This window comes from Rhinolophus sinicus, linkage group LG16 (genome assembly GCF_036562045.2).
Source record: "Rhinolophus sinicus isolate RSC01 linkage group LG16, ASM3656204v1, whole genome shotgun sequence".
NCBI lineage: Eukaryota > Metazoa > Chordata > Mammalia > Chiroptera > Rhinolophidae > Rhinolophus > Rhinolophus sinicus.
The window spans coordinates 22,083,292-22,108,436 of NC_133765.1; the positions used below are offsets into that span (position 1 = coordinate 22,083,292).

The following is a 25,145-nucleotide window of genomic DNA, read 5'->3' on the forward strand; positions in this document are numbered from 1 at the left end:
CCCCAAAAAACAAAATTTGTTTTAAAAAGGGCGATTTATGATAAGGTTATGGGGATGAGGCGTCCCATGAAATCCAAGGGCAAGCTTAGAATAGTAAAGTTGTGGGGAGCCCCTGGACTGCACAGGGCAGTCTGGTTCTCATCACTGCCCAGTCACTTCATTTTTCACCTGCTACTGCAAACCTCCAGTTTGCAGTTGCAGATACAAAATGCTCCTTGCTCCTAGTCCCAGGTGGGAAAATGGCCACCCTGCACAGTTCTGTGCTCACACAGGCCTCCAGAGGTAGGCACAGGAAATCCCACTCAGCTCTCCCTGAATTCCAGTGCACACATTTGGAGGAAGGGAATCTGATTGTCCCCACTTAGGGCAGATGTCCATCTCTGGTCCAGTCAGCGGGGTGGTGGAGTCATCGGGTATAAACTTGACACTGAGAATTTGCCCCTGTTACCCTGTCGATCGGGGAGGCAATTTCTAGAAGTAGGATCTTTAGGATCAGAGCAGATGCCCCAAATCTGTCTGCAACACCACCTCCTTCTCCCATCCTGAAGACATAGCCTGTTTTCCTGCTGTAAAGCCTCACACCGGTATCTCAGTTTCTTGGGATCTTCTACTTTGTGAGACAACCCATGGAGTAGGATGCTTATTCTCCAGGTCCCCCTTTCCTTGCTGTCCCTAAAAGTAAGTCCCACTCTCTTTTCATCTTAAAGGTTAACTTATAATCACTGTGAAAAAACCAGACAAGGACTAACAAGTAATTCACAGGGGAAAATTTCAAAGGTCTCAGAAATTTTCAGTTCCCAAAGTCGCATGTCTTGAGTTTCTGGGACTTTTACTCTAATAAATGGCTTCTAAAACAAGTAGGCCTTTTCAGCTGTCAGCCATGCAAAGCCCAGTAAATGCCCATGGTACTTGTCATCTGTGCATCTTTTCATACCTCCAAGACATTCTCTGCTGCTTAGCTCTGGAATCCTGCAACACAGGGTCCTGGCGCTGTCACACCTGGTGTCTCATTGCCCGGACACCCAAACTGATTATAATGCAGTGGCAGCAAATGAACTAACTCTTGCTTCCTCAAATTTTATTAATTGTATGAAGGTCTTTGCTTTGAAAGAAGGGGCATTTTCCTGCCCTTGATCTGATTTCCATCAGGCATGGGGCTGGTGGTATAGGAGCTACCCTACTGCCCTGGGCACTGGCATTGAAGATGGGGGCTTCTCACCGATGGTTTCTAGCTTCATGGCTGCACGTGGTTGGTCTTTGGCAAGTAACTGGTTAGCCGTGCAAAAGAAGCCTAGAGATGAGGGTGAGGGAATAGACTAGAAGAAAGAATGAGTTAGCAAGGGGATGTTGAGACATAAATTCAAGTGTGCCTGTGTGGAGCTTCAGTTGCAACTGTCAGAGGATGACATAGAGTGTGCACTTGGAGAGATCAGGAGGACATGCTTGCAAATGAAAATCCTTTCTGGAGCCTCTTGCCCAGCCCCGTCCCTGAGAGTGGAATGCGCTCTGGCACAGCTCCGTGGCGCTTGATTCATGGGCCATTTCCATCTCTCTGGGGAAAGCTGCACGTGAACAGCATTTTGGAGCCTGCCTCTGGTGATGGCATGATTTATATTTCCCAGAGCAGGCAGGGAGGGGCTGGACTTCTCCCAGGGTCTCAGGAGCAGATGCTGGCAGGGCAGGTGGGCGCCATGAAGCTGCTGCCCACCTGCTGGACTCTCCAGCCCCCTCCCAGCCCCTCACCAGGACCCGTGCCGCCATCCTGCACCTCGGCCAGCATGACTGACTTTAACCTTTTGTCTTCATTGTTCTCCGTGACTGAGATGATCTAAACCTCAGCCTTCCAGTCAACCCCATGCCGGGGCTGGAGCGGGGTCCCGCCAGGACTCGTGCTGGTGGGCAAGCGCCAAGTGAGGGGCCTGGAACAAGAACAGACACCGCTGCCTCCCTCCAGGGTCCAGGATGAGAAAGGGCCAGGGAAGCCAGTTCGAGCCAGAATCCTTAGGCCTCAAGAGCCACAGGGAAAGGGAGCTGGAGTGTCATTGTCATGCCCAGAGGGCAGGACAGATAGGCAGGCCACGGGCCCAAAGCTGGGTCAACAGGACTGGAATGTGAGCAGACTGGGAAGAAAAGAGAGGCGTTTGGGGTCCTGAGGGGTCAGGGGTGCCGGCCTTCCCCACTCCTCCTGCCTTGGCCCTCTGCTCACCTCCCTCTCCTCCCTCAAGGTCTCCTGGTCTCCCCGTTGCTGAACTGTGACTACCGAATTGTGACGGCTAGTTTTGTCTGCAAAGCCAACTCTTCTCAGCTCTTCCTTCTATTTCAGATCATGGCCATCTGAAGAGGGGCCAAAATCAGGCCCTGAATCCAAGTGCTCCAGAGGCCCTTTCTGCACAACCACTGGCTGTTTATTCATTCATATTCTCACATTGAGTCTCTCTCTCTCTCTCTCTCTCTCTCTCTCTCTCTCTCTCTCTTTCTTCTCTCTCTCTCTGTCTACACACACACACACACACACACACACTATGTAATAGTTTTCTGTGTGTGTGTGTGTGTGTGTGTGTGTCACAGGGATTAGTACACCCATCTAGCATTTTCTCTGAGCTTCTCAAGGGCAGGCTGTCTTCATTTGGAGTAATCCCAGCCCTGGCTAAGGGCCTGGCACACACTGGTGACACAGTGAACGTTTTTGAGAGTTGGTCAGCCTGATGGCCAGATGTCTGAATGAGAGGCCCCCAAGTTTATCTTACTTTTCTGAATCCCTCTCAGGATGTGTTAATAGCAGGAATTATTTTATTTTATTTTATTTTTTAACTAACATACCGTATGTATCAGTCAGGGTCAAAGCAGGAACAAGAAACCACACAGCAATTTGAAGGGATAGTTTAATGTAAAGAATTCTTACTGTAACAGAGATTAGAGTAAAAAAGGATTGGCTGGTAAAGTATTCAGACAGGAATAGCAGATATTAGGAGCAGTCACCACCCCTGAAGAGTGAGTGCCCAAGGAACAAGGCCCCCGCCCCCACCGAGGGCTGAGATCCTGGCCTTCTTGGAGAAGGCACTGCCGTGGCTCACTCCGTGGCTGCTCAGTTGCTATGGTGCCTCACTGGTGGAACTTGCTGGAAATCCACCCTCAGAATTTGCTGTAAGTATGCTCTGTAGGGTGCTGTGGAAAGGTATTCACAGAGAGATGTATTACTCTACTACAGAACTACCCAGGGTGCTACCCAGGGGAAGCTGGTGGCCTCTGGATGTTCTGGCTGTCGTGCACGACAAGAGCGGGGTTGTGGAGAAACCACCCAAGCTGCAGGAACGGCGTCTGGGGAAGCTGTGTGCACTGCAGGAGCTGGACCCTGGAGAAGCTCCCCCTGCAGCAGCAGCCAGGTGCTGGGGGCGGGAGAAGCTGCCCATGCCGCAGGAGTCTGCTGAACAAGCACAGCAGAACCAGGAGGGCAAAACCCCCTCGTCCTGTGGGTCTCTTCAGTGTCCTCTATTCACAAAGCTCAAAACTCTGCCAGCTGGCAAAGGAAAAATATTTAAAAGGCCATGATCCATTATCTGAGAACAGGCAATGAAGGATGAATTTGGAGCACAGAGGCAATAGATGGATAACTGACGCCCAGTAAAATTTATTCTTTTGTTATACAGTTCTGTGAATTTTAGCATACATATGGATTTGTGTGATCACTATGATCAGGGTATAGAATAGTCCCATCACCCCACATAACTCCACCTTTTTAAGAGTCATACTGGGACCCTCCCTCTACCCCTAGCCCTTGGCAGCCGCTGATCCATTCTCTGTCACTACAGTCTTTCTGATGAATCATATAAATGGAATCGTACAGTACAGAACCTTTTAACATTGAACTCTTTCACTCAATTTAAAGGTTTTGAGTATTCCAAGTTGTCGACTGTATCAATAGTTCATCCCTCTTTATTACTGAGTATTCCGTTGTGTGAATGTACCACAGTTTGCGTATTCATTCACTCACTGAAGGACCATTGGGTTGCTTTCAGTTTGGGGCAATTGTGACTAGAACTGTTATAAACCCTTGATAGGTTTTATGTAACATAAGTTTCCATTTATTGAGGGTAAATATTGTACATAAATTCATTTTTTTTCAGGAGTGGAATTACTGGGTCATATGGTGAATATATATTTCACTTTATAAGAAACTGCAAAGTTGTTTCCCGAATGACTGTACTATTTTGCATCTCTACCAGCAGTGTATGAGAATTCCAGTTGGTCTGTCTCATCAGCACCTGTTATTGTCAGCATTTTAAAATTTGAGCCATTCAGATAGATGTGTCGCGATATTTTGTCCTGGTTTTAATTGCATTTCTTATAATGGCTAATGACGTTGAACATGTTTTTCATTTGTCTATTTGCCATCGTTATATTCTCTTTGGTGAAATGACTGTTCAAGTCTTATCTTATGCTCATTTTAAAAATTCAGTTGTATGTTTTCTTATTGTTGAGTTTGAAAGTTCTTTGTGTATTCTGGATACAAGTCCTTTGACATGTGGTTTGCAAATATTTCTCTCAGTCTATAGCTTTTTTTCTTAGCAGTGTCTTTCACAGAGCAAAAGTTTTTAATTTTTATATCAATGTTATCAATTATTTCTTTATGGATAATGCTTTTAGTGAAATGTCTAAGAAATCTGTCACCCCAATCACAAAAAAGTTCTCCTATGTTTTCTTCTAAATGTCTAATAGTGTTACATTTTTATATTAGGATCTGTGACTCATTTTGAGTTAATTATAAAGTTGTTGTTATTGTTATTTATTATTATTATTATTATTATTATTGTTATTATTATTATTATTTTGCCTATGGATGTCCAGTTGTTCCTAAGCGATTTATCGAAAAGACTATCCTTCCTCTATTAAATTGTCTTTGCACCTTTGTCAGAAGTTAATTGGCCATTTTCGGATGGGTCTATTTTTGGACTCCACTCCATTGATCTATATGTCTATTCTTTTACCAATACCACGCTTTGTTTCTGTAGCTTAATAGTAAGTCTTAAAATCTGGCAGTGTCATTCCTCTAACTTTATTCTAGTTCTTCAAAGTTGTTTTACCTGCTCTAGTTTGTTTGCCTTTTCAAATAAATTTTAGAATCAGCTTCTCTAAGCTACAAAAATGTCTTGAGATTTTGATTGGAATTATGTTAAACAAATAGATCAATTTGGGAAAAAAATGCTATCTTTGTTGAATCTTAAAAATCCATGAACGTGGTATGCCTCTCCATTTATTTTAGATCTTTTATTTCTTTTGTCAGCATTTTGTACCCAAGGTAAGCGTACAGTCTGTCGTCATTAAGTAAGATGTTAGCTGCAGACTTACAGCTGCTCTTTATCAGATAGATGGAGTTCTCTTTTATTCCTAGTTTGCAAGTTTTTATCGTTAATTGGTGTTGCATTTTGTCAACTGATTTTTGCATCAATTTATATGAAAAGGTATCTTTTTCTTTAGTCTTAACAGGGTGGATTATATTGATTTTTAAAATACTGAAAAAAACCTTGACATCTGGAATAACCCAATCATTCCCTTTGACTGTGGTGTATAATTCTCTTATTATGTTGCTGAATTCTATTTAGTAATATTTTGTGGATGATTTTTATATCTATTTTCAGTTGATCTGTGGAATACTGGTCTGCAGGGTTTTCCCCCCGTTATCTTTGTCTGCTTTTGGTGTCAGGGTAATATAAGCCTCATAAAATGAGTTGAAAAAGTGTTTTTTGTTCCAGTTCCTGGAAGAGATGCTGTAGAGTTAGCATAATTTCTTCTCTAAATGTTTGGTAGAATTTACCATTGAAACCAGAGAGTTCTGTTTTGGATGGTTTTTAACTATGAATGTAATTCTTTAGTAGTTATAGGACTATTCAGGTTATCTATTTCATTTTAAATGAGTTTTAGTAGTTTGGGTATGTTAGTAATTGGTCCATTGTATCTAAGTTGCTGAACCAATATGTGTAGAGTTGTTTGTAGTATTCCCTTATTATGCTCTTAATTTCTGTGGGATCAGTAGTTATATTTCCTCTTTTATCCCTGATATTGATCATTTTTGTCTTATCGCTTTTATTCTTGGTATGCCTGGCCAGAGACTTATCAGTTTTATTGACTTTTTTTTCCCCCCCAGGGAAACTTTTTGTTTCATCGATTTTTTAAAAAAAAGTTATTGTTTGCTCTTTTCAATTTTATTGATTTTTGCTCTATTATTTTATTTCCTCTGCTTGCTTTGGTTTATTTTGCTCTTTTTTTCCTAGTTTTTTAAAGTGGAAGCTTAGATTATTTGTATCAGATCTTTCTTCTTTTCTAATATAAGTATTTAATGCTATCAATTTATCTCTAAGGCTTTATCTATATTCCACAAATTGGATGTATTTTCAGTTTTGTTCAGTTCAAGATATTTTTCTAATTTCCGTGAAGCTTCTTCTTTGATAGGTATTTAGAAATTTGTTGTTTAGTTTCCAAGTGTTTAGAGATTTTCCTGTTATCTTTCTTGTTTTACTTTCAAAGCTAATTCCGTGGTGGGCAGAAAATATTTTACATGATTTCAACTATTTTAAATTTGTTAAGGTTTGATTTGCGACCCAGGGATGGTCTGTCTTCAGCAATATTCTGTGTACGTTTGGTAAGAATATGTTCTGCTATTGTTGGGTGGAATGTCAGTTATATCCAGTTGGATGATGGTTTTGTTCAGTTCTTCCATGTATTTGTTGATTTTCTATCTACCAATTCTGTCAACTACTGGGAAACGAATGTTGAAGTCTCTGTGAATTTATCCATTTCTCCTTTCGGTTCTCTCAGTTTTTGCTTTGTGTATTTTGAAGCCCTATTGATAGTTGAATACACATTTAGGATCATTTTACATTCTTGGAGAATTGGTCCTTTTATCATTGTTTAATGTCCCTCTTTAATCCCTGATAATTTTCATTGCTTCGAAGTCTACATTGATATTAATGTAACCATTCCAACTTTATTTATTTCGGCTTTGTTTTTAATAGTGTTTGCATGGTATAATTTTTGTGTCCTTTTACTTTTAACCTATCTATATCATTATATTTGAAATGAGTTTCTTGTAGAAACATTTAATTGGGTCATTTTTTAAAATTCCATTGTGTTAATCTCTACATTTAGACCTTTTACATTTAATATAATTATTGATATGTGTGGGCTTATGTATGCATATCAATGTTTGTTTCTGTTTTTTATTCCTCTGTTTCTCCCTTTCCTGCTTTCTTTTGGGTTAGTTGAAAAAAATTTTTTTTGAAATCCATTTTAATTTATCTCTTACCATCTTTGACTATATCTCTTTTTATAACTTTTAATGGTTGCTATAGAGATTGTAATATAACTGCTTTTCACAGTCTTCAGTCTACTTACTCTTGATACTTTACTAGTTCAAGTGAAATGTAGAAATCTTACCACCATATGGGAACTTATACCCGCCCCCCCCATTTTGCATTTACCTTGTATACTACATCTATACATTAAAACTCCCTCAGACAATGTTAGGTGAAAAATAGTTTATTATATTTACTCAGGCATTTAATATTCCTAGTTTCCTTCCAGTATCATTTCCCTTCTGTCTGAATAACTTCCTTTAGCAATTAGTTTAGAGTAGTTCAGCTGACAATGAATTATTTTAGTTTTATATTAGTTATCTATTGCTGAATAACAACTTACCACAAACTTAGTGGCTTAAAACAACACAAACTTATTATCCCATCATTTCTGTGGGTCAGGAATCCTGGCATGGCTTAGCTAAGTACTCTGCTTCAGACTCTCTCTTGAAGCTGAAATTCAAGTTGAGGTTTTATCTGAATGCTCAACTGGAGAAGAATCCACTTCCAAGTTCACGTGATTATTGGCAGGACTTATCCTGTTGGACCGAGAGCCTTAGTTTCTTGCTGGCTGTTGGCCAAAGACTGCCCTGCATTACTTGCCATGAAAGCCTCTCCAACATGGCTGCTTGCTCCATCCAGGCATGCAAGCCAAGAAAGCAGTAGAGAGAGTCTGCTAGTAATCCAGAGGTTACAATCTTATATAACACAATCACAGACGTGACATCCATTCCCTTTGCCAGATTCTGTTGGTCACAGTTCCTGCCCATGCTGAGGGAGAGGACTGATTGTACAAGGCTTGAGTAGGAGGCAAGGATAATTGGGAGCTATTTGAGACTCTGCCAGTTTTCTTTCATCTGATAATGTCTTTATTTCACCATCATTTCTGAAGGATATTTTCACTGCATATAGAATTCTGGGTTGATTCTTTTTGTTCAACATTTTTAAAATGTTTTTCGTTTTTTTCTGGCATCTACGGTTTCTGATGAGAAATCTTCAGTCATTTGAATTGTTATTTTCTCTATGCATAATGCATCTTTTTTCTCTGGTTGCTTTCAAGATGTTTTTCTTTGTCTTTGGTTTTCTGCAGTTTGAGTATGATGTGTCTGGTCATGGATTTCCTTGGGTTTATACTGTTTGTGGTTCACTCAGCTTCTTGATCTGTAGGTTTATGTCAAACACCCAATTCAGGAAGTTTTTGTCCATTATCCCTTAAGTTTTGTGTGTGTGTGTGTATGTGTGTGTGTGTGTGTGTGTGTGTGTGTGTGTGTTCTACACTCTTTTTCCTCTCGTTTATGGGCTCTGAAGACATGAATGTTAGACCTTTTGGTACTGAGATATAGGTCCCTCAGATTTGTTCATTTACAAAAGAATATTTTTTCTCTCTGTTAATCAGATTGGATAAGCTCTGTTGCTCTTCTGTCTTCAAGTACATTGCTTTTCTTTTGTTATTTCCATTCAGCTATTGAGCCCATATGTGAATTTTTTATTTCGGTTATATCTTTTAGTTCCAAATTTTCCATTTGCTTCTTCTTGGTATCTTTTTCTTTGCTGAGACCGTCTAGCTTGCCATCCTTTCAAAGAGTCTTTATAGCCTTACTTGTAACATTTTAAAATAGCTGTTTTAAGGTCTTTGTCAGATAATTCCAACATCTGTGTCATCTTAGCAGAATTCTAAAAGGCATGTGATGATTGCCTTTTCCCATGCGAGTTGAGATTTTTCCTGGTTCTTCAAATGCTGAGTAATTTGAGGTTATACCCTGGACATTTTGACTATTATGTTGTGAAACGCTGGGCCTTGTTTGACCACAGTGGAAAATGCTGATATTTTTGTTTTAGCAGGCCGTTCACTTGGTTAGGGTTCAGGTCACAAGTTCTGACCAGCTTTCAACGTAAGTTTTCCAGGTCTTTGCTGGGCTTCTCAAGTCTGTCCCACAGGGGCACTACCCAGTGGCCTCTCAGGTTCTACACAGTCCTCAAGTCCTCAAAGGCTTTGGGGTCAGATCTATGTATGTACAGCTGGGGGTGAATCCAGGAAGTCCTGAGCAACTTGAAATCATCCCTTGTCTGAGCTCCCCCCTCTCTGTGATCTCTCCAGTAGGTATCGATTCCCCAGGGCTTTTCTTTGAGGTCCTCCTGCCAGAAAGTTGAGGCATTGTTTACCTCCCTCTGCTGTACCCTTCCCATGACAACTCTCGCATCATGGGCTAAGGGGGAGGGAGGAAGAGAAAGAGCAAAGGCGATGGCCCCGTCCTCTTGGGACCACATCTGCTCTGATTAGACCGAAAGGTTCCTTTCCCTCAGAGTTGTAGACTCTTTCAGGCCCTTGCTGCCACCGCTGTCATTGAGACTAACAACACAAGGTTGTTTGTGGCCTGCCTGCCTGCAACATGTGAGAACAAGAAAAGAGAATAAGAAAAATGGGGGATTTTCTTTATCCCCTTCTGGAGCTCTCTGCACCGATGCCCACCTCTGCATTTTGGGTTTGCATAGAGACCTGTGAGAGGGATTCTGGAGGGACAAAAAATGTGAAGTTCACTATTGATTTGGTGGCCCTTTGAATTCTGGTCTTCTTCCCTAATCTGCCTGATATTATTTACTTTTCACATTCCTCAAAATGCTTCTCCATGCAGTCCATCCAGGTTTATAGTTATATTCATTGGGAAAGATGGGGTGGAATGTGCTTACTCCACCTTACCTGCAACCAGAACCTGGTGTAGCAGGATATTTATGACAAATACTTCGTAACATTTGTTGAGTGAACAAATGTATGAGACATCAAATAGTTGGTCCTGACCTCTCTGACCTCTCTCACGAGCACCACACCTGGATTTCTAATAATTTCTAGGCCTTGTGGAAGGAGAAGTGTCTAAATAATAGAATCAACATCTGCATACTTGGCATTTCCAATTCTATGTCCTGTCTGCACGTTCAGCGTATCTGAACTGAACCTATTCCTCTTCCACATACGACAAACTTCTACTTTCAGTTTCTGCGTGTGTTACCAGTTGCCCTTCTGCCATATTTTAGCTGCTAGTTGTCTTTTATCCTCTCCCTTCAATGAGTTTCCCAGGCAATTAAGTTACTCGTGGGGTAATATTTCTCCTGTCAGTTCCCACTTTTCCACTCTCAGCCTTGCTACCCTGTGTCACACATCTAGGCTAAGGGGATAGCTGGCCCAACCACAGGACAAGCCAGAACCATGGTTGGTATCAATAGATGCCAAAAACCAGGGAAGAATCAGGAAGGTGGGATTACAGCCAGGCTAGTCTCTTTGTAGAGCAGATAGGGGATGGGCGCTGAGGGCGGAAGAAGGAGCCAGTTATCTAGATCTCAGCGCCCAACGGCTTATGAAAAACTTTCCTCACAGGCACATTGAGACCCAGGCACATTAATGTGTAACACAACAGTAACTCCTGAGAATGGGGCGTCCAGTACGTGTGAGGGGCCTCTAAAGCTTCATGAAGCTTGAGCCTGAGCCTTCAGGGAGGCTTCTGAGAAGGAGCTGGTAACAGCCGTGTAGCTGTTCTCCTTCCTCCCTGTGTAATTGGCTTTCTCCACTGCGGGCCACTTGACTATCTCCCAACGAGCACTCTGGTTCTGCTGCCCTCTATTCAGAGGGGGGCTGACAGCTCTCAACTGCCTTCCAAGTTCAAGGCCCTCCACCATTATCTCTTCATTCTCTCCCACTCGTTCTCTCTGCTCCAGCTCAACTGGGCTATTCTCTTGGCCCCAAATAGCCCTCACACTATCTTTTCTCCACACCTTTGCTCATACCATTCTATCTGCCTGGAAGCACACACACCCCGCCGCCACCACCGCCACCTGTGAAAGTGGTACCTTCAAAATACCTCTTGGATGCAGTTATTGCTGACAAGCTTTTATGTCCTCCCTATTTGGTTAGAGGTGATGCCCTCCCTGGGCTCCTTCATCCACCTTAGCCAGTAAGTGCCCGAAGACAGATGTGCTGGGACTCTCTTCTGCTTAGCCTCTGCACTTCTGGCACGTAGGTCCCACTCAGTACATTTGTTAAACGGGAGTGGATGGAAGCCGGGCCTGTGGTGAGCAGACTAGGTCACGTGCCATCTCTAGAAAGTCTTTCAGAGAATCTGAGTGGGGGGAGTCGTGAAGTGAGGACCACAGGTGGCAGGGCACCCTTGGGGCCCCTGCTATAAGTTATATAGATGAGGTTTGTTTTGTAAATGGGAGATTCCCTTATCTGTGACATCGCCTGTTTGTTTTTTCCTTCAGTATTAATACTTTGAAGGGTCAGGAAATAGGAAACAATCCCATTAAGCATGAGATTCTGAAGGCTCAGTCTGCGGCTGACAGCAAGAGTGGAACTGCAAGATAATGGAGGCCGATACCAATTTCAGCCAATTCTTCTCCCCTTTGCAAAGCGCTGAATGACAAGCAGATTTCTCAGCTCCATGCACGCAGTCGCATTCAGATGATAAATGTGTCCCTGGACAGAGGAGCTTGTTGAGTGATATTTACCAGGGTCTCTGTGAAGGGCCCTCAGCTCCCCAGAGAGCATTTCAAGTCTCGAGCTGCTCAGCTGTTCAGTTGACGCCTACGGAGTGGTGAGAGGAATAAAACTTCATTCCTGTTCTCCAGCACGATAGAAGCCATGGTGATTTGTTTAGGTGCTCAGAACTTTCTTGGTTTCTCTTGCTTCCTCAATTCACCCCCACCCCTCCCCTAGTCAAACCCCAGCAGAGAGAGACATGGAATGCGTGAGAAGCTTAGAGCCTTAAAGGGGGACGTGGGGGTGGGGAATCAGTGCCAGTACCCGAGCTCATTCCAGTCCTGGCTCTACCTCCCAGTGCTCCTGGGCCAAGTTCCTCGGCTTCTCGGAACCTCAGTCTCCTCAGAAATGGACATGATGAGAGTTACCTCATAGGGTTGACGTACAGATAGAATTAAATCTGTGTCAAAATACTTTGCACATTATAAAATGTTCTCCAGCGTAAGTCATTCATTCATTCCGCAGTTTCTCATTCCGTATCTACTGCGTGCCAGGCGCTGTGCTGAGTTTGAAGGGCCGTTTCCAGATTGCGTGGGTGGGGAAGCATAGCGGCTAATGGCCTTTACCAGCCCTCAGCGTGGTTCTGAGGCAAAGACAAGCAGCTGGCCCGGAAATCAGACCTCTGTGCTGTCCCTGAAGACTGTTCCACGCTCGACACTTCTCTAGAGCTTCAGCTTTTGGGAACCTTTGCTTGTGAGTGGGCCTTTGCAAGGAACATGGCTGAGTTGGAAGTCTGGTGCCTGATTACCAGGCATGTTAGTCTGGGTTCTCCAGAAAAACAGAACCAATAGGATCCGTACACAACGCATACAAAAGGATTTGTTGTAGGGAATTGGCCCACATCGCTAAGGAGGCTGAGAAGACATGCAGTCGGGGAGCTGGAGACCTAGGAGAGCCAATGGTGTAAGTCGCAGCCCGAGTGCAAGTCTGATGGCAGGAGAAGACCAATGTCCCAGCTCCTAGACAGGCACAGAGAGGGACTCCTCTCCCGCTCCACCTTTGTGTTCCATTCAGACCCTCAGGGGATTGGAGGAGGCCCACCCACACTGGGGAGGGCAATGTGCTTTCCTCACAGGTTAATCTCATCCAGAAACACCCCCACAGACACACCCAGAATAATGTTTGACCAAATGTCCAGCCCAACACTCAAGCTGACAAAAAAAAGATACCATCACACCAGGGTTGATGTTCGCCGACAGCATTCAGGGTTACTAGGCAGCTCCCCATGCTGTGTCTCATTCTGCTCTGTGAATAACCCAGTAAGGGTCTCATTACTCTTCCCTGTCGTGTAATCCTGATGTCACGGGCTCACCAGCCTGGCTGTTTGAAGCAGGTCTTATTCACCTTAAACCCAAATCTCGGATGCGGGAGCGTCTTCCCTGTGGGAGACAGGAGAAATTCCGTCCCTTTCCAGATCCCACTTCTCTAGCAGGTGAGGCTTGCGTGTGTGACTGTCTTCTGCCTCCAGTGCCCTGGTGTTCTCTACACTTCCACACGAGTCCTTAGTCAGCAGGAAACTTGAAACAAAGTTGTCATGTAGGCTGAGAGTTACCTGTGGACTAGATGTCATCGGCATTTCCCCAAAGTCTGAATGGAATCACGCCAAAGGAAGCGGCGGCTCAACACAGAGACCTGCGTTTGCTGACCTTAGGGGACTGTGATGTACTGAGACGATGGGACTGGGCGGCTGCAGATGGCAGCGCTCCCTGGGAGCCCTCTGCGCCTGTGCCATCTCGCTCGGTCTCATAGGGCCACAGTGCACGGCCCTTATGTTTAATAAGCCTTTGTCGTTTTAATAATACTGATGAACAGGGCACTCCTGGGGACTTCTGTTTATTTAAAACCCATTGTGAGATGTTCTATTACAGCCTGTCGTAGGGAAATCTGAATTTATTAATTCAAATATTATAACATCCCGATGCTGAGCTTGGAAAATGGGCTCCAATCAGCAGCGTTTCTCAAGCCCACGTTTCAAACAGTGCTTGCCCTGCCTGGCATCTCAGCTACTGGTGTACACGTCTGTCTCCTCATCTGGAAAGTGCCTTTTGGGGCGGTGTGTCCCCCAGGCCGAGCAGGGTGCCCGGCACAGGGGCGGTGCTTAGTTAGTGTTTCTGGGGTGGAATGGACTGGAACTCCTGCTGGGAAGGCTGCCACACAGCCACACTCACCTGAGCTGTCCTCTGGGAAGAGTGCCCAGCCAGCCCACCACAGGCACAGCCAGGGATGCTGTTCCCTCAGCAAACAGTTGCTGAGCACCTACTATGTGCCAGGCCCACGCTAGACGCAGGGAGTGCAGTACTGGCTCCGGCACAGCTCCCTGTAGTGTCCCCAGCCCAGTGGGCACCACAGCCGGAAACCGCCAAACAGAGCGCATCTTGAGAGGCGCTGGACAAAAGCGGGAAGAAGGCCGTAGGGAAGCTGAGGGGGATGCGGGTGACCTGGCCTCAGGGAGGCGCTGACTACCAGGGTTTGTTGGGCAGGGGATTGGCCCAGAACCACGCAGCAGACGTGCATAGCGCAGCTCTTCCTCTCTGATTGGCTTTCTCTGCATTTTTCCCACAGGGCCTGTGCCAGCAGCGAGACAGAGAGTGAAGCCGGAGACATCATGGACCAACAGTTTGAAGAGATGAACAATAAGCTCAACTCGGTGACTGACCCCACGGGCTTCCTGCGGATGGTTCGCCGGAACAACCTCTTTAACAGGTACGCGGGCCTGGCTCGAAGCCCATGCGGGCAGGGTGCCCTGAGCACGGATCCCGTGCCTTCGGCTGATGCTCCCTCCAGCTGGTCGGGCTCTGGTCTCTGTCGTGCATTTGTAGGAGTGAGCGTGACATTACCACGGCCCCATGCTCCTCAGGGCCTTAGTGTCACAGCAGCACCTCTGGGGCAGGTGAGACAACAGGGCAGACTTGCTGTGACAATCTGCGTTTGGCTGGGGTGGGAGGCGCAGGGGCCCGCTGGCCACTTCCTCACATTGAGTCGGAGCTGATTTCCCAACCACCAGGCCGGCGGATGGAGTGGCTCCACACACATACTGCTCTGCCAGCTTCTGCCCCTAACTCAGGATTGGGTGCCTGTGTCGACCTCCCTGGCCTGAGGCTGAGGGAGGCCAGAGAGCGTGGGGATGCCGGCATTGCTGGGGGGACCACTCCTCCAGCCCCAGGCCTTCCTGTCTGCCCGGATGGCCCGTCTCCCCTTCACTTAACCACATAGTGGCTGTGCGATGAGTCGAGGTTGAAATTGCCCACCAGCACACCCCTGCATCTTTGAATCAGGGGTGATAGCTGCGCTGCATCCAGAAAAACAGGGTCAGGTGGGTGAGTTGAAGGGTACCTGTCCCACTGTCATTTGGCTGCCTGGCAACAACAAAGGTCAACATTCGGGGAGACCTTTCCAGAAAGACATCCTGGATGCACTCAGGTCCTTGCTGCAGCCTGTGGGTCTGACTTGCGAGGGCAGCAGCTTGAGCCTGGGACACAGGAGGGCAGTGATGGAGCCCTGGGGGCCTTCGGGCAGCCTCTGCCGGGCGGCCCTGCTGCACGGAGCATTGTGTGCCCGGTCTCTTCCTACTCCGGGCCCTAGTTTCCTCATTGTGTTTCATTATTGTGCTGTCAGGGTGACAAACGTGTGTTTACTTTCCCAGGGGTGAGCTGAACGGGACGGGATCCAAGGGCCAGGGGTGTAGGAACTGGCGGCTTGGTTGAAAGGAGGCCAGAACCTGAAGCTGGTTCACCCCCAGTGCCTCCTTCCTCCTTAACCCCTTTGAAGGTGTCCGTCAGGTAGGGACGTGACCCCGTGAGGAAGCACGGGAGTGGGCCTAGACTCACATCCTCCTCTGCCAGCTTCTGGGCCCATGAGGCAAGGGATTCTCAACTCTGCCAGGTGATGGGATTCGTGGTTGGGAACTAGAGTGCAGAGAGCTCGAGGCTCAGGTTCCAGCCTTGCCACGTGCCAGCTGTGGGTCACCGGGCAAGCTAGTTTCACCATGGTCAGCCTCAGTTTCCTCGTCGCTGAAATAGGGACAGGCTTCCTACTTTGCAGGGTTCCCTCAATGTGGAAATTGAAGGCGCTAAGATCTAAAGAACACACTGGCAGGCTTCCTAATGCATAGAAGGCACTGTACCCAGGGTGCCTTTGTACGTTTGCGTCAAGTAGGAAGGACAGTGCTAAACTTGAATTACTAAGATAATGTGAGTGGATAAACTTGGGAAGGGATGCAGTTTGTATGTACCTGTGCTGCAGGCGTGGGCCACCGTGGGTCGTGGCCTCACCTGCCCTTCCCCTTCCAATCCTGCCTCATGTCCTTTACACGAGAGTGCCGAAGGCGGGCCATGAGGCGTCCGTGCTGACCCGGTTACAGGTGTGCCAGCAGTCAGGAGCCCCTCCTCTGGGCCATGGCAAGAAAGGGTCAAACCAGGTGCTCCTGGGGTCCTAGCTTTCATCCCTGGATGGGAGGTGGTGTGAATTTTGGATCACGGAGTTGCTTCTTTTGGGAAAACATTTGTCCTTCCAAGCAGCTCTGAGGTAGGTCCTCTTAGCACAATCCTCTGCATTAATCCATTGGTTCATTTAAACAACATCAGCTCTGCCTGCAGCCAGGCCGAGGACTGGGCCAGCCCCGAGGCTGGTGGGGAGCCACCAGCCCTCACTGCCTGGCTGCTCTACACCCGGCTCCCTCAGCAGGGCCTCAGGCCTGCCCTCAGGAAAGTGAAAGGGGTTGGAGGTTGTCTCTGCAGACTCTCCAATCCTGACCTTCTAGAGGTTTCTGAGGGCAAATTAAATGAGGGGAAATAGCCTGCGTTCTTTCAGCTTCAGTGCAGCAGGCAGTACGGCCCAGGACAGGTTCATGCTATGTGCTCTCTGCCACTTCCTAGAAAGCCCAGGAAGAGTGGGACTCTGGCCTCCATCCAAGGGGAGCAGAGCTACTGGGGACCCATGAAGGCAGAGGCATCCTTGTCAGTCAGAACGGCGCGGGCCCTTGTGAACTTGCAGTCCAGCCTCACGTGTCACAGGTGAGGGGCACACACAGGCCGGGGAAGGTGGGGACCTACCCAGCTGCGATGCCAAAGCTGGGGTGTAGGTCGTGCCTCTCAGCTGCCCCGCCTGCCTGTGCCTCCCCACCTCAAGGTCTGCCAAGTGTGGGGTCCCAGGGCTCTTTCTCTGCCCCTTCCATGTCCACGAATCTCGGCTCCGAAGTGCAGTTTTGTCACTGAATGCAACAGCTAAGCAGTGGCTTTTCTGCAGACGCCTGCTATTGACTGGGGCTGGCAAAGCGCTCATCCCCTGGAGCCCAGGGAGGGGAAGTGGAAGCAGCCATGTGCACAGGGCCTTGTGTGCTGGAGCAGCACCAGCTCCCCTCTGCGGGGCTCTCCAGCTCGGTGATTCATGGGTTCCTCTGCCCTTTTGTTCCGGGCGGTTTGCTGGACTGGTTTGGCGAGGAGGCTGCCACAGTTGATGCAAGCAAGTGAGCCTTGGCTTTAGAGATTTCTCTCTCGCCCCTGCAGGACTCGGTCTTTGTTCTGCCTTTGTTTTTGAGTCTCTACAACCACTGTTTTTCTTTTCCCTGTGTAGTTGGGCAGAAAATACATTTGCATGTCGAGCCCAGGGCAGGTCCCATTAGTGAAGAAGAACAACGATCCTTTTCTTGTTTAGCGCCCTGACCCTGGGTGGGCCCCACAGGCAGAGCAGCAGCCCCCAGAAAGGCCTGTGCCTCTTGTCCTGAAGAAGGCTTTGGAAGTGATGCTGAGGGCTAGAAGGGGTGTGTGTGTGTGTGTGTGTGTGTGTGTGTGTGTGTGTGTGCGCACACCTGGGGGCAGTTAGCAGATCACATTTGCTGCAGAAAAGGGGAAGAAGAATGGGACAGGCTTTCAACTGCACCTGAATTCTAGGTCCCAGGACCGCACTTTGGCATTGAAGGTGCGTCCATCGAGGATCAATTGGGACCAGTATCCCAGAGCAATGTTCTGACTTCCTGTTGGGGCTTTCCTGTTGCCCAGAGATTATTGGCTAGAGCTGAAACAGAGGACAATGAGTATTAAGTCTCCCGATTCTAAGGAGCAGTGCCACAACAGGCCAGAGCCCTCCCTCAGGTCTCTGCGACCTCCTACTGGCACTAGCACCTCAGCCACACCCCCTCCTCCAAAAGGAGACTAGGGCGGGGGATCAGCAAGTGAGCCCCCTCAGCCTGGTCGGAGGTCCTCCAAGAGAATCAATCACAAAGATTGGGGGTCCTGCAAGAAGAGGAGGGAAGCATCACCGTCCCGTGGAACCAGCCTCCTGTGACTGGTGCAGGAAGAAATGAGACTAAAGAGAGGGGCCAGGCAAGAGCTTGCTCGCCATGGTGGGGTCTGCATGCCCACATCTGATGTGATACAGACAGACGTGTGCCTGTCCCAGCGGGTAGGTCACACGGGCTCAGCCACTTGCTGGTTCCCCACCCAGGAGGCTGCCTCCTGGGAAGAAGACCTCAGCAGTAGAAGGTATGGGGTATGTAGCCAGTGGAAGAACTAGGGGGCCGGGGAGCCAGAGCTGGCTGCCTGTGTCAGGGGATGCACGAAAGCCCCTGCAGGGGGACACATGGAGGGGTGATAGCAGTGCTTGCCCCCCCATTCTACCCCCTGTGACCTCAACACCAGAGTCGGCCCTTCACAGTGGGGAGGGAGGAGCCCACCCTAGCCTCCAAATCCGTGAGCAAAAGCCTGGCCTGCAGTGGAGGTAGGAGGGGATGTGTGCACTGCATAGGAGTCTAGGGACAGAAATACAACTGTCCCCGCAGGGTCAGCCTTGTTAGGAAGCTGGAACCTGTGCAAGCCACTGTGTCCCTCTCTCATGTGTGTGCGTGTGTCTGCGTGGACCCGTGGTTATGGTTCTTTATAAGCATCCATATCGTGCCTGCCTCCAGTGCTGCCCTGAAGCGGCTACAGCAATGCTGCCAAAGTCCACCGTAAGCTGGGAGGCCCTGTGCAGACGGTGTGCTGTGTCCTGTGTTAAGTCTAGGCATTTTTCTGGGGTGAGGCACAGAGTGGAGGGGAGAAACCTTGGGCTCTGGGGCCAGACAGACGTGGATTTGAAACCTGGCTCTAGCTTTTATTAGTGGGTGACCTTGAGCCTTTCATTGTTTCATCTGGAAAATGGGAGCAATGATGCCTGCTGATAGAGTTGCTATGAGAAGGCAGTAAACGCGATGATGCGTAGACAGACCCTGCTGGGTAGTAAGTAGCTTCTTTCTCTCTCCGCCTGCTTCTGAGGTTTCTATGGCACCAAAGGCCCCTTTTTGGGGGGTGAATCAACCACTGTGTGAATCAAATCTTTACCCCACAACCCGATGGAGTAGCTTGATTCTTCCTCCTCATACAGTCTCTCCCTGGCCTCCAGATACCAGAAAGCCTTTGCGTAAATGCAGGCTGAGGGTCTGACTGGGTAGCAGTCACAGCCATAGCCCTGGCCTTGAGTCTGGAGGTTCCACATTCCATTCTGGCTGGTGTCCTGCCAGCCCTGTCCTCTGCTCTCCGTTGGTGGCTCTGTGGCTCAAGGCCAGGGTTCTGTCTGTTCTGCTGGCCCAACAAGGAGGTAGAGTGTTTTCTGCAACCCTGACCTGGGCCAGCCCTCACAGTGGCGATTCAGGGCAGGGGCCGTCCCTGCCAACAGCTGCTCCCTAGGTGGGTCCAGCCACCGGGCTTCAGGCAGGAGCCTGTGTCCTCCTCAGGCCCCGCCTGTCCCTGTATGCTGCCCAGACACACCCACCCGCTCAGCACACCCTGCGTGTGCCGGCACACGTGCTCTCCCCCATCTGTGCTTCTCCCCAGGCAGCACAAATACAAATGAGGTGAGGTGTGAAATTAAGAACTGTATCAGAAGTCACTTTAAAATCAGGCCCATCAGGTAGTGACAAGTTTATGCAGAATGTAATAGGATTCCCCACAGGTTGCCTCTAAGTGATCAAGCTTGCCAATGTATCTTTAGGCAAATTTAATTTATAAATAATGTTTTCTTTACCACTTGTTTATTTGTTCACGTTCTTGTTCCAGAACTTAAGACAGTTTACCAAAACCTACAAATGCTGCCAAATCATACAAAAAAATAAATGGATGAAAAATCAAGATAGAGAGAAAATAAAGGTAGAAGAGAAGGAGAGAAGTTTCCGTACAAAACCGGTGGTGTTAGCACTGCTGGAGAAGGGCACAGACTGGATTCCGAGTTTTCCCAGCAGCCAAAGCAGAGCGGTCAGCCCAGTGGTCCGTCCGCTCTGGCCCTGACCCTGACCTACTGCCTCATAGTCTGCATTCCAAGCAAGGCCCCAGGTGCTTCATGGGACAAGTAACATTGAAGGAGTGCTGCTCCCGCTGTTCCCCACAGCCGTTATGCCCCAATGATCCCACGCCCCAAAGCCCGTCGAGCCTGTAACATTCCTAGTTTCCATCCTTCAGTCTGTTCCTGTTGCCAGAACCGTTCCTTCAGACTCGCTCTTCTCCAGAAATCGCCATTGGATGTGACCCCAGGAGCAAGCTCACAAGATGCAGATGCTCCCTGGGGTTACGCCACCCCTCCCCGTGCCAGCTGGGCCCCCCGCCCCCCTCGAGGCTCTCCTTACCACCCCCCTGGCCAGCAGGGTGCCATCTTCGCCTCCTCCCTCTGGCTGGAGTGCAGTTCTGCTCTGCTCACTCTCTCTTGCTCAGTGTCCCCTGGGCTCGCAGTGGAGCTGAGTTCAGGTGGCGGAGCGTAGCATTTGAGTCCTCACGGCCTGGCCCTGCCATCCTTCCCACCTCCCGTTCCGTTCTCCCCTTACCCTCTGGCCTAACCTAAAGGGGCTCTGGACCTGCCCTCTCTCACCTCGGGGCTTTGGCTTGGGCACGCGACATGGCCAGAGGGCTTTCCCCTGAGGTGGCCTCTCGCACAGACTCTTTCCCGAGTCCACCGTGGATCGCCCTGACTAGGACTAGTTTTGTCCTTCCCTAAAATTCTCTGACACTTCATGTGTCAGATAAGGAGCCACCGCTTATCGCCTTGCGTTTTAGTTCCATGTATCCATGTCCTCTCACCTCCCAGGCTGCGTCCTCGCCCAAGGCCTGACTGCATCTGATTCCTCCCTGTGTCCCCCAAGGTGCCTTGTGCCATGCCTTGTTTAAGGAGGTACAGACTACCACACACAGGGTCATCTTTTCTTCTCTCCAGCCACCGCTGACTTCCTGGCTCAGGCCGACTGTCCTGAGCCCTGAGTGGGGTCAGCAGGTAAAGGCTGTGCAAGGCTGGCCTGGGTATCAGGTTTTTCCAAGGTGACCATCTCCAGGCTGGGCTGTGGAGCCTCATGCATGTCCCAGAAAGCAGCTGGCCACGGCAGAGCACCCTGAGTGTGCAGAGGCTGTGGCTCCTGTGGGAGGGTGAGCCAGACCCTCTTGGTGGAGGGGTGTGCCACGACCCTTGACCTAGGCTGTGAACCTGCCGAGGACCCAGCATGCCTGGAAGAGCCCAAGGGCCCGGGGAGAGAAGCCACCTGCAGCCCAGACTCGTCCCTGGTCTTAAGAGCGGCCCCGCCTGAGCCCACCCTTCTCCAGAGGAGAGAGCCAGGCCTAGTGAGCAGGCACGTGGTAATTAAGGAGGTGAACAGACAGAAGTGCTGACAGCATATTGCTTAAAATGCAGCGTTTGACAGCCTTCATCTCCCAGAGGAGGCAACCCTTTATGTGACGTGTTCATGGTGGAGCGTCGCTGAACTACTGGTATCAGGGTCCTTTTCTCAAACTGAATTGCGGCAGCTCTGGCTACTTGAATAGAATGGATTTGCCAATTAATTTTTCCAATGGCGCCTTGAAACCCAGGTACTTGTTCAAATCTGAGGTCAACTCTTATCCCTCAGAAGATGCAGCTCAGAATCCAGAGCCCTGGAGAGGGTTTTGGAGCATCTTTGTCAGGGCTGAGGGCAGGGAGGAAGGAACCAATGGTTTTAAAGGCGGCAGATCCCCGTGGAGCAGGAAGTCTGCTCACTGTGCGCCAGGGGCCCTCCCAAGAGCAATCCTCCTGTGACACAGGAAGCCCCCACTGAGAGCAGTGGGGGGGGAGCAGGGGCAGAACCCCCCCGGCCTGGAAAGGCAGCCTGGCTCACTCCTGCGCTGTGAGCACAGACCACAAGCCACCTGAACTGCGATAAAGACATCCTGAGAAGGTGAGGAGCCCTGTGCCCGAGGAGCAGCGGAGGAAACGCGCAGCTGAGAGAAGACAGGCACACCTAGAATGAGCTCGTCACCACTGGGAAGCAGCCTCCCTCCTCCCCACCCCCTGCACAGCCCTGACCAGGGGCAATGCCATGCTCATGCTGGCAGATGGCCCTGGAAACTGGTGCCCTGTGTAGTGTCTGCCATCCTGGGGGAGAGGACACACTCCAGATGAGGGTTCAGGGCCCAAGGTCGTGACAACGGTAGGCCTTGGGCTCCCCAGAGACCGGAGGCCTGCTTATAGGAGCAGGACCCCTCCCCTGACATCTCAGCCTGAGGCGAGATGCTTAACCTGAGTCCCCATTTACTCATCTCTAAACAGTGGAGGGGGCTGGGTACCTGGTGGTGAAGATCCCAGTGATGCCCCCACGTCACAGACCACATCTGGCCCATTGCACAGGATGTCCCATATTGGGTAGTTCCCTCTGTCCCCTCTTCCCGTTGGTCCGAAATATGTCACGGCCAGATGTGCCCTCAGAGGTGAGTGTTGCTGGCTCCGCTTCCTCCATGGCCCCGTGTCCAGACAGTCAGACAAGAAGGTCCCGTGTGCCTGGGGGGAATTGAGATCCGGAAGACAGGACATAGAACAGAGCTGGGAAAGGAGAAGATACCCATGGTGGCCTCGGCCCTCCTGCCTGCATTCCAGCTTTAAGATCACGTACGTGCACACTCACAGCAGCTCACAGGCCTTACTTGGTCCTCACGAGATCATAAGCCCCAGGAGGACAAGGACCCCGTCTCCCTATTGACTGTCCCCCTGCAGTCACCTTGGGCCCGCCCCTGGGAGGCCCTCGGCGAGCACGCATTGCCTGAGTGAGTGACCGTCACTTCTGCTTGGCGCCATGAGGAGCAGAGCCCTAGCAAAGCTAGTTCCTACATCAGTCAGGGTGCCCCTTTGCGTTTTCATGACATGGCATCTTTCCAAATGGGTGCTCCCCTGCGCTCTGCCGGGCCTCCTGCCCCTGCCCAGACCAGTGAGTCACAGTCACAGTGTATCAGTCGGTCCCTGGGGGAAGCTGCAGGCGGCCTGTGCACGCGAGCTCTGCTCCCTCTCGATTCTGCCCCTTTGTACCAAGTTCTAATTGCCGGTGCCTCCTTCCCGGCTGCAGAGACGGCTGAGCCACTTTGACTATCTCTGGATCCCTCAGGCTTGGGGAGCCCCCTTCATTAGTCTCACCTAAGGGGGAGTCGAGCCCCTGCTCCCCTTTATGCCTGCTCATGGAGCTCTCCATCTTTGAATGTGAAAGCCAAGAACCCAGTGTGTGTGTGTGTTGGGATGGGGGCTCGCCACGCTTTGCAGTCTATAGTGACCTCACTCCCCTCTTAGGCAGAGCCCTGCTGGGACGCCAGGGCAGCCAGCCTGTGCCCAGAGCACTGCAGTGTGGATGAGACTTGCCGCGCTGCTTGTTCACACCTCGCAGGCACATACCCACCCCCGACAGGGCAGCGTGTGAGGCTGCAACGTGCCCGTGAGCCGGAGTGAGGCTCAGCACACAGGGCCTTCTGCAGCCCCACCCCAGCTGTAAATCCCCCTGCCTGGGGAATGGATCGCTTCATCCCGAAAGGAGATTCATGAGCAGTGAGTACTGCCCAGGCCGCCTGGTGTTTGTCATCATTCCAGAGACATAAACTACACCCCAATGCTCTGCCCTCCTCGGTTGCGCTTCACATATCATCTCGGAGCTCTGCATTCTGTACGTGCAGGGACCAGGCAGCTTTCCCCTGCCTGCTGGCCTCCCTCTCCCCAGACACATGCTCGCTCCCTCTCCTGTTCCCATCACCACACAGATGCCATGCTGTGGAGAAAACGAATATTTCTCCAGAAGTAGATTTAATAAACATCATCTGAGGAATGAGCTTATAAAGACAGTGTGGTGTGGGAAAATGCTCTCGGCCCAGAGCTCGGCTGTCAGTTCGCCGGGCAGGCTCCCTGGCAGTACATGGACAGGCATGGAGGAAAGCGAGCCAGTGCCACCTGCTGGAGCTTTGCGGTAGTGCCGCTGTGAATCCGGAGCCCGGCCCCCCTTCCCTGACTGTTCCTCTAGAGTCTTGACAGAGGCTCAGAGCTGCGGTGAGCTCCATCCTTACAAACCCCACACGGAGGGGTGGGGGAGATGGGTGCAGGTCGACAGGTTGCTCAGTGTGTCCTGAACGCAGGGAGGGTGCAGTGAAAACCCTTCCCCTGCCAAATGGGAGGCCTGAGCCCTGCCCTGCCTGCAGCTCTGTGCAAGTCGGTTCCTTATCTGCGAAGGAGGAGCAACCCCGCTGCATAGGGCCCCAAGAGGGTGCTATGGACGTGGCAGTCCTGGCAGGTGCCTAAGTGGGTAGTGCAGCCCCTCCTGGGTCTCACGCCCCTATCACTTGGGAAGCGTTTCCTCTTGTCCAAGCACCCATCGTAAGAAAGAAATGGAAAACATGGTTGTTAGGACCAGAGAGCTGAGGGCAGAGGGAAGCCAGCTAGGTTGAAAGGCCCCACAGAAATCAAAGCAGTGCAGTAACGGAGGTCCCACCACTGAGGACCCCACCCCACCCTGTAGCTGTACTTCCACAGTGTGATGGATGCATTAGGCCATCACGACAGTGCCAGGAAGGAGCCAGATGCGCTTGCAAGGACAGCAGGGAGCAGGTCATCCCGCACACCCGTGCACACCTGTCACCCACTGCCAGCCAGAGGCTCAGAGCCCAGCGGACCCGCTACCACTCAGCTGTGACTCTGAAATCTGACCATGGGGGCGTGAGCAGCGGTGCCAACTCTTCTGGGCAGATTACGGCCCTGGAAAGCCACACTCACACTGCAACACACGGTGTGGGCCCAGGGATGGCTGCGGGGCTTCGGGCTGTGGGGGCTGTGGCGGTGTCCTGTCAGTCAGCAGAGGGGTTAAAAACCCACCACTGTTTTGATAGTTTCCTAGGTTGATAAATTTTTAATTTCTTAAAGCTAGAAGAGACCTACAAGGACTTTAATTCCGCCCCTTCCTTTTACAAACAAGGAAAAGAGGGGACTAGAAAAGGAACAGGCCTTGCCAGAGTCACACAGCCAGCGGGTGCTGGAGGCAGCCT

At 49.7% G+C, this 25,145-nt stretch overlaps 1 protein-coding gene across 3 annotated transcripts in view; it reads left to right on the forward strand.

Annotated features, from left to right (window-relative positions):
* The window catches only part of TTC28 (tetratricopeptide repeat domain 28), a 611,406-nt gene that overhangs the window by 549,585 nt on the left and 36,676 nt on the right, over positions 1-25,145 (forward strand). For all 3 annotated transcript variants that reach the window (XM_074321572.1, XM_074321573.1, XM_074321574.1), the window contains one exon: positions 14,440-14,580. In XM_074321572.1, coding sequence (XP_074177673.1) covers positions 14,440-14,580 — 141 coding nt within the window. The remainder of the gene's footprint in view (positions 1-14,439; positions 14,581-25,145) is intronic.